This window comes from Monopterus albus, unplaced genomic scaffold (genome assembly GCF_001952655.1).
Source record: "Monopterus albus unplaced genomic scaffold, M_albus_1.0 scaffold142.1, whole genome shotgun sequence".
Lineage (NCBI taxonomy): Eukaryota > Metazoa > Chordata > Actinopteri > Synbranchiformes > Synbranchidae > Monopterus > Monopterus albus.
The window spans coordinates 139,404-149,629 of record NW_018128022.1 but is presented as its reverse complement, the minus strand read 5'-3'; the positions used below and the strand labels follow the sequence as shown (position 1 = coordinate 149,629).

General features: G+C 41.8%; 1 protein-coding gene across 1 annotated transcript in view; it reads right to left on the bottom strand.

Annotated features, from left to right (window-relative positions):
* The window catches only part of LOC109968074 (protein enabled homolog), a 111,089-nt gene that overhangs the window by 31,832 nt on the left and 69,031 nt on the right, over positions 1 to 10,226 (bottom strand). Inside the window, 1 exon segment of the mRNA XM_020614081.1 lies at positions 9,371 to 9,708. Within this exon segment, the coding sequence (XP_020469737.1) occupies positions 9,371 to 9,708 (338 nt within the window).

The window sequence follows — 10,226 nt, the reverse complement described above, 5'->3', positions numbered from 1 at the left end:
ATAAACCTACCATTGAAATTGTAGACTAATCATTTCTTTGTTAGTGGGCCAACTTACAAAATCAGCTGGGGTTCAAATAATTTTTTCCCTGACTGTATAAAGGAGAAATTTAAATTATTGAATGCCTTCGCAGTTCATTGTGCTGTCCACTTGCGACACAACACCGGCAGCAGGAGTTGTGCAGGTTCACGAACTATCTTGTTTTTAGGAAGAGGCTCTGGTTTTATCATTCTGAAATAATCACTGACTATTTGGAGTTATGAGGGGTGAAAAGATAATCTAGAGGTACCTAAGATTAAACATTAAATGGTTGGAAACATGCAAAATGAGCAGCCATGAGGACTTTAAGGAAACACCTGAATAAGTCCGTGCAAATTCTCAGTGATCCAGGTCACGGTAACCTGAAAAAAATGTAGAAAAAAACCATCTGGACTTGGTTTTAGGTAGAAGACGTTTCACCTGTCATCCAACCCATCATCATTTCAGTCTGAGTGGTGTTGAGCAGGAGGTATTTATCCCCCTGGGTGGTGTTTCAGTCCCTCGATGGCCAACAATGTTCCCAAACGACTGAGTCGTTATAACCCAGTATAGCACAGACACAGAAAAAGACGCATTAGCCAAGGGATTGAATTTTGCGGTCACACCCAAACAAATACCTGTGGTAGACTTCATCACAGCCACAGAGGCAGCCATTAGGAACAACAAGCTGGCTGAGACAGAGGTGGAAGAACTGAGGACAAAGGTCACAGCCGCTTTGGCCAGTGCCAAACTCCCACCCCCGAACCTTACCCCCGAGGAAAGGAGGGCTTTAGCTGCACTAGAAAAGGATGAAACCATCACAATCCTTCCAGCAGACACAGGCAGATGTACGGTAGTCCTTAACTCAGCCGGCTATCAGGACCTATGCAAAGCCATTATTACAACTTCTTTTCAGCTAGGGATGACATTGCCTGTCTGTCAGACCTTCACTGTGTTCCAGACTGATACATCTCTACAACTGAACATTGATCGCTCTGAACCTTTGGTACACACATAAATGTGTCATTGAGGATGAGTTATTATTACTCTGAAGATATCAAAATTTTACAACACTCTCATTAGGTCAAAACTTTTTTTGGTTTAGGAAGCAAAACTTTCAAAACTGTCCATCATCACACACATTAGCCTAATTACATTGTCTGAATGTTTATAGAGTACATAGTAAATGCTGTAAAATTCAGTCAGATGTGCATGTGTGTGTAACTAAATCTATTATCTTTCTGATATTGAATGATAATGTTGATGATGATGCTCACCACGTTTGTTAACCAGCTTGAACCTGTCTCTCTAAGTTCACTTTCTGAGTTGTCCATCAGCTTAAACCCACTCGACATTCTCCCCCATCTTTGTCTGTGCAGATTCTCAGTCATCCAGGTCATAGTAAACTGAAAAAACTTATAAAAAATCAACTGGACTAGATTTCTAGGTTGAAGACCATAGTTTCCGACCTCCTCAGTGACATCACCACCTATGAAGCACTGAAGAGAGACCCCACCAGTGGCTACAAGAAGAAGGTTATAGACTGTTTACAGAAGCTGGAAAAGGAGGAAGTTATTGACAGGCGACTATACTACAGACTATACCCCAGGGAGGCCATCCCTTGCATTTATGGCCTACTCAAAATACACAGAATATACAAGGAAGGAGCCCCACTCAGACCCATTGTCAGCAGCATCAACTCCGTGACATACAACATAGCCAAACACGTGGCCACTATTCTGGCTCCTTTGGTGGGAAACACACAACACCACATAATAAACTCTCAGGATTTCACTAAAAAATTCAGACAACTGCAGCTGGACGAGGACGAGACCATGGTCTCATATAATGTCACATCCTTGTTCACTTGCATCCTCACCAGAGGCAGTCAAGGCAGTGAAAAAGAGACTGCTGAAGGATGATACACTGATCAACAGGACTAACCTCACCCCAGACCATGTATGCACTCTGCTGGAGCTCTGTTTAAACACTACCTACTTCCAGTTTAGGGGGCACTTCTATAGGCAGCAACACGGCTGTGCTATGGGCTCCCCTGTGTCTCCTATAGTTGCTAAACTGTACATGGAAGAAATTGGCAGCAACACGGCTGGGCGATGGGCTCCCCTGTGTCTCCTATAGTTGCCAACCTGTACATGGAAGAAATTGAGGAGGTCATTTGTGAGGATGCTAAAGATGACTGTCTGGCCTTTTTGGACTGTGCAGTCCACTTGGGAGGAGACAGAAGCCTGAAAGTAGAAGTATATCGGAAACCTACACACACAGACCAATACCTTCTTTTTGACTCACACCATCCATTTCAACACAAACTGGGAGTCATCAGAACTCTAAATCACAGGGCAGAGGAAGTGCCCACAACTGCAGAAGGAACCCAGAATGTCTGCCCAAACATTCCCACCCTAATTCACACCAGGACAATATGTGAGGGTTCAGAGAGGCAACGACGCTCACCAATACCGGGTTATAATGACTCAGTCGTTAGGAGACATTGTTGGCTGACTGAAACACCACTCAGGGGGATAAATATCTCCTGCTCAACACCAGTCGGCCAGAAATGATGATGGGTTGGATGAGAGGTGAAATGTTTTCTACCTAAAACCAAGATGATTCTTTTTCTACGTTTTTTCAGAAGACCTAAATAAATGGTAAATGGTCTTATATTTGTACAGCGCCTTTCTATGCTTTACAGCACAAAGTGCTTTCACACTATTTGGCCATTCACCCATTCGCACTCCCAAACACTCACACATTCACACACCAGTGACATCACCAGGAGCAACTGGGGGTACAGTGTCTTGCTCAAGGACACTTCGACATGTTGACTGGACAAGCCAGGAATTGAACCGCTAATCCTCCGGTTAGGAAACAACCTGCTCTACCTCCTGAGCCATAACTGAGTGGTCTCCTCCAGGGTGGCAGAGCCCCCATCCATAGGACACCAGGGGTCACTGAATGCTTTGATGAGTATGAAAATGATGTGAATCATACATTGTGACCTTCAGAGCCACCAGATCTCAACCCAGTTGAACACCTATGGGAGATTTTAAAGCGACGTGCTAGTGTCTCCACCACCACCATCAAAACACCAAATGAGGGAATATCTGTTGGAAGAATGGGGTCATGCCTCTAGTAGAGTTCAGAGACTTGGAGAGTCAATGCCGAGGTGCACTGAAGCTGGGCTGGTGTCCCAGCACCTTACTGAGGACAGTGTTTGGTTTTCCTTTCATTTGTCACACATCTACAGTATATGTATTGTCCTGGGATACGTTATCGGCTGAATTATATACACATATACATATATATACACACACATATACATATATATACACATATACATATATATACACATATACATATATATATTAAAGTTAAAAGCAACATTAACTTGCTGTTAAATATACACAGAAAAAGGATGGGATGGATGGAGGGTTAATCACCAATCACGTGCTCTGCACTGAAAGGGTTCAAATCTGTACCATGCCGTCGTACCTCCAAGTACAGTAGTATTAACACCTTTACCACTGCCACAAATAGACAAGTAGTTTAAGGCACCAGTCAGTTTAGCTCAAAAGTTAAATCAGCATGTCTGCAGGCCACATACCCTGCTAGTGTTTTGTAGAGACACACTATATACAATACAGTGCATATATAACACTCATATTTTTATATATATTTTTTATACTTATACTTTTATACCTTTCTTTATTTTATGTGTTGTGATTTTGGTAATCACTGCTGTTGCTGTTGTATACCCGAATTTCCCTTGGGATCAAAGTTTCTATCCATCTCTCTTCATTTTGTAATTATGCTACACCTACCTCTCTAGTTCAGAGATCTTAATGGCCATTATTTATTCTTTTTAAAAGAGTTTTACAGGGAGTGGGTGAAAGGAGGATTTACTGTTCAATATCACCTACTGTCTATGTGGTGATTTTTGTCTTAAATCCCTCCTGTTTAAATATGACATCTTACTCTCCTGGCTCAGTGTTGCCCTCTCTAATTAGCCTGATTGTGTTTGTTGAAGTGCTACTCCAGCGCTTGGCGTAGGCTGAATTACTGCTGTACGGGCCTGCCATATGTCTTCTGTGTGCGTGTGTGTGGGGATGTGTAAAGTTATTAATCCAAGGTACACCTTCTGCTCCACCTCCCCTTACTAGTGATGTAATTCTACACCTTTTTCAGTCCCTATTCTCAGTACTGTATTTGATGTATTGTTCAGGGTCTAGCATGACAGTAATACTGGTAACTGCCTGACAACAAGACTACAATGCTCAGTGTTAGCATCTGTATGAACAGTCTTTGGTTGCCTTGTTTTAAAAACCACTGTTTCGATCTTGTATATGTCCAGTTTGTTATTCAGCTGCTTGAAGTAAAAAGCATGTCACTTTTTGATTTAACAAGAAATTAAAGCAGAGTGCCAAAACATGAATGCTGAGAACTCTCACAATAAACAGGGACGGGTTTCTCTGGGCATTCCACCAATTTTTCCTTCTTGAAAACAAAACCTGACTATACATCACACGCTTGCTGATCTGATCCCCACACATTAATGTATACATAATCAGATGCTGCACAGACTTTCTAACAACCACACACCACAGCTTTGACTCAACACTGATGGGTCAGACACACACAAACACACCCACCCAATGTCTCCTCCTCCATGTAATTTCTTGCTTCTGCCAACTTTTCATTTCCATTAACCTGTGACTCTATAACATGTCCTTCCTTGTCCACTTGTCTCCGCTTCACCCACTCATTCTTCTCCTGTCTCATTCCACCACCTTCCTCTTTCTTTGAAGCTCTGGGCTGGCCATGTGACTGAGATGCCCCAGCTTTGCTCTGCTGTTCCACAATAATCTGCACACGACCAGCACACTATTTACACGGAGAGCTGGACACGTGCACAAGACTATTAAGCGTACATGCACATGAGAAGATGACAAAGCCATAGAGTAGCCAAGTTCCTCTGTGCTAAAACCACCTGGACAATTGTAACAGAAAAACTAGAGGAAGGTAGTCATCAAACACCCATCTGACCACATAAAAACTACAGTAAAAATATTTTTGCTGAAAATATCCATATTAAGTCTAGTCAAAAACAAATTCAGGTGAATTCTGAGTTACACAGTATGGTGCAGCAGGGATGAGAAATGTGCTGGAAATGAGAAGGGAGACTATAGATACTATAGTGTAAAACACCACTAGTGAGACAAAAATCAACCTGTGGCCACATTTTGAATTTCAGTTTGTCAGCTTTTGTTAGAGGGTGAGCTTCCTAGCAGGCTTCTACACACACACACACACACACACACACACACACACACACACACACACACACACACAGTTATTCTCTGAGAGAGAAACACAGGTCTATAAAACATTTAATGTGTAATCACATGCCCACATCAAACCCAACAGACTCATACAGATGATGCATGGGTGTAACGTGTGTTCCTGCATTCCTGTGTGACCCACTGTAATGTACAGATACCATGGTTACGTGTGCTGTTTCTGTTGATCAATCAGTTTGTGGAAAACTGTTTCATTCACACAGTGTCCCTCTGCTCTGCAGAAGTTGGACTCACTCACATTTGTACTAAAATCCTCTTCACTGGATTCAGCTAGAGAGGTGACGCTAAAATGTTGGATAACATTAAAACAGCAAGATCACTGCAGTGAACATTTAGAGATGTTTTATATTTGTCTACCTACATTAATCCTGGTACTGACTGACAGCGACACAAAAGGTATCTGACTGGAAGGAACATAATGTTACATCTACATCCACAGCTGAAAAAACGTAGAAAAAATCAACTGGACTAGATTTCTAGGTCGAAGACGTTTCACCTCTCATCCAAGAGGCTTCATCAGTTCTGACTGACTGGCACTGAGTCGGAGATATTTATCCTCATCGGTGGTGTTTTAGTCCTTTGATGGCCAACAATGTCCCCTAACGACCGAGTTAGTTTTTTCAGTTTACTATGACCTGGATGACTGATAATCTACACCCACAGTTTTTCATGTTAAATTATCCTGCCGTTTCATAAGGCACGCTGCTGCATTCTCCTATTGTGTCCCAGTGGTTTTCGTGCATAATTCTATGGATTACAGAAATACTACTGAATGTAAGACGGTAGCAAAACACATCAAGCAGCTAAATCACCTCCTGAACGAGAGACATTTTGGCCAGTGGAGGAAACAGCTTTACTGATCAGCACCTCCAGTTTGTGACACCACAGATGTGGCAGGTTGTTAAGTGACTTCATGTCCATTCATCCGTCTTTAATATTGTTGTTGCTGAGAGACGAAGCAGTCCAAGTAACTACAAAACAGTGCTGATTTATTCCATGAACACAGGTAAAAATTAACATTACACGCTCAGGTATCTTGCACCTCCAACCTGCACGCAGGCAGATGAAAGATGAAAGACCCTGAACCCACCAGGCCTATACATTATATCCCCTCGGTTGGGCTAGCCCCATACTACACAGAAATGTCAACCGCGATGTCTCTGGTGCCAGCTTTGCAGCTGGTCATAGCAGTAGTCAAAACATGCAGCAAATCAATGTGTGAATGTGTGTGTCTGTTGATTAAGTGGTGTGTAACTAAAAACATTCTCACACGACCTCTAGTAACATGTCGTGACTTAAACATAAGAACATATTATGGTTAAGGCTACAGTTATACACGTCATAATAATATTAAACATCCTGTCTGCTGACAGTCATCAACTTTTCTCTCTAGTATCCTTGACCAGATGTACCCTGTAGAAACTCATAAGCATGACTAAGCATTTAACAGTCTAACTAGACATCCTATCTTCACTAAACATTTCTAATACATAAAGTATCTATCCAATTTCTATCTGACTAAAAATACCTAACAACTTGTTATTTAGTTTTAGTTTCATTTTGGTCCTGAAAAGTAGGTAGACAACAAGTATTTTGTCATAGTTTTCGTTAACAAAATTAACACCGTCTTCCCTGATGACCTGCCTGTCTGTGTGTATGTTTATGCATGAATAATAATAATAATAATAATTCACTTTCAGCTGTTCCCAATAGGGGTTGCCACAGCGAATCGTCCCACTGACAAGTCGCATGGTGAAGTTTGGCATGTGTTTTACGCCGGATGCCCTTCTTGACGCAACCCTGAATCGAACCCAGGCAAACATGAATACAGTATACTAACAGATTAACCATGACACTGAAGAGTGCCACAAAACGCAGCCTTCCCTTCGAACCCTAGACCTTAAATGTAGGAAACTTCCCTTCTTACAGGGTCACATGACCAAGTCCTGATCCGTTACCGCTGCATTGCAGTGTGTTCCAACCTGCAGGTCACCCTTTTCTGTGATGTTGGATTTAGGTGTTAATTAAACTGAACTGAATATATTTGTAACCCATTTTTATTTGTAACCCATATTTATTTTACTGTGATTGAGCTGAGCTGTGTGTGAACACAAAATCTGTTCCAAATGAGCTTTACTTGATACAGATATTCAGAGTTCACTGACAAGAATAATTACATGAAGTCAGTTTCCTCCCACACCAAGGTGTTCCACATAAAGACAACAGTTCTCACACCACCTGCATTTCATCTTACTTAGATCTTTGGATGTGTGTGGCAGGCACACACAGCGCATTTCCTGCACACCCCAGTACCTCAGGCAAATGAGCAGAGTGTGGAACATACCATAGCTTAGCACTAACAAGGCTAGTTAATGTTAGCACTGACTGGAGAGGCAACAAACACAGAGGCACTAGGTAGTCAGTGGGGCTCCATCTCCCATGCTTCAGCTTCTATATCCAGTGACATCTTAATGAGAGGCATGGTTCATCAGTTTCTTCAAAGTTATACTAGACTGGGTGTGAGTTTGTCATGTCCACTGAGTGCCATCTTTCTGAGGTCATTACAGTTCAACTATGGCCTTTTTTCAGCTGACACCTAAAGTCAATCTTGTTAGAGCTAGGACTATAAACAGCTAGTAATGCAACATTTTTAGTCCAGCTTGCTGACCCAGATAAGACCTGCATCCCGATTCCATAATCATGCAGTCATGACCAAAAATATTGGCACCCCTGCATTTCTGTCAGTTAAGGCACCGCTTCTCCCAAAAAATTGTTCCAGTCACAAATTCTTTGTTATTCTTATGTTTATTTCTTTTGTTTGCATTGGAACGACACAAAAAGCAGAGAAAAAGCCCAATCTGATCCATTCCAGACAGAACTCTAAACATGGACTGGATAGAATTATTGAAACCTTTTCAAAATGATCAGATATAGTTGTATTTCCAGCCTGTGATGCTCCTTTAATTTGTAATGAAACTCACCTGTAGCAATCAACAGGTGCTGGCAACATAGAAATCCCACTTTGGGTTGGTTTCAGTTATTTTGTCCAAAGGGTGTGCCACCAAATATTAAGCTGAGGGTATCAGTAATTCTGTCCAGTGTGATGTGGATCAGATTAAGCTTTTTTTATGCTTTTTGTGTTGTTCCAATGCAAACAAAAGAAATAAACATAAGAATACCAAAGAATTTGTGATTGCAACAATTTTCTGGTAGACGTGCAGGGGTGCCAGTATTTTGAGCCATGATTATATTGAATTTACTTAAGTAAATTTAAGTATGTACTGTATGTACTGTGTGCACATTGGAAAACACACAAAGTATACTCTAAGAAGTTAGTATACACAATTAAAACCCCTGTTTTTCTGTACATGTTTCTCCCACAACACAAAGAAAACCATTAAAGCATAAAGGTAGAAGTACAGTATCTTGTGACTGGTGGTAAAACATTTTTGTGAATAACACAGAAAACACAATGGATTAAATCTTGATGCGTTGTTTCTTAAGTTTAACTGGCACTGACATGTGCGCTTCAAGTAACATGCGTATTCTACAGTGTGTTGACTTCTTTTAGTACTAACTGCACAACCATAATTTTAAGATGAACTAATATACAGTATGTACTGTATACACAGATCATATGAAATTGGGACTCAAGATTAATATGCGAAACTGCCTCCCTTAGTTCAACATTGATCTCTGAAGTAAAATTCAGTCTGTCTCTACCATGTACTAGCTGTCCCACGGAAAAGCAAGTATACACAGTATGCCATCTTTGATAGCACTAGTCTGATAAGTGTTTGAATCCTGCCAAGTCCTGAAATGATCCTTCAGTTAGTTTCTATTCATTCTTGCAAGAAAAAAGTCAACTATAAAGATCTGATAGATTCTTTACATTTTCAGTCCAGCGTCTCAGCACTGGCCTTCAAAAGCTCAAACCCCGGTGTGTGTGGATCAACAGGAAACCAAAGGGCATCACTCACCAGCATTAGAGATGCGTCTCCCTCTCTCCCAGTCCTGCTGTTCTCTGTCTAACTGCTCTTGCTGCTCCCTCTCCAGCCGCTCTCTCTCTGCCTTCTCCCTCTCCATCAGCTCATGCTCAGCGCACTCCTGCTTCTCCAGACGCTCTCGCTCAAGTCGCTCCCTCTCCATCTGTGCCTCCATCTCCTGACGCTCCTGTTCCTGACGTTCTCGCTCCTGCCGCTCCCGTTCCAGCATCTCTCTCTCCAGACGCTCCCGTTCCAGCATCTCTCTCTCAAGACGCTCCCTCTCTTGACGCTCCCGTTCCATCTCCTTCTGTCTCTGCAGCTCCTGAAGCTGCCTGAAGGAGAAGAGGAGAGGAGGAAAGGGAAAAGAAGTGACAACAATATAGATATGTTAATTGTATCAAATATCTATTTTGGCAACATTCAGTAAAATGTGTCCAAAATCAAAGGATTAACACTTTTACTACAGACTGAAACCTAAAAAATCTGAACAGTGGCAGAATGAATAAAAAGTCAATTAGTGTCATTACATCAGATGTCATTATATAATAAAGGTTCTAAGGCGCAAAGACCATGCTGTTATGTAACCACAGCTAGCTTTGCTAATATGTGGGCACATTGAACACATACAGAGTTTAAGACTACCAATGGCAAAAGCTTCTTTTGGCTGCACACAGCTGCAAAGACCCAGCTTTGTGCCTGACAGTGGAAATACAAGAAAATAAAGGGTGATGGGAGGGTTGTATAATGTGTGGCGTATTCAGGGAGGTTTTCCTGTATGTTCTGCTCTGGCCACTAGGTGGTAGCAGAGGCAGCAGTAGAGAGACTGGTAATGTGAGGCTACAGCAGCTGG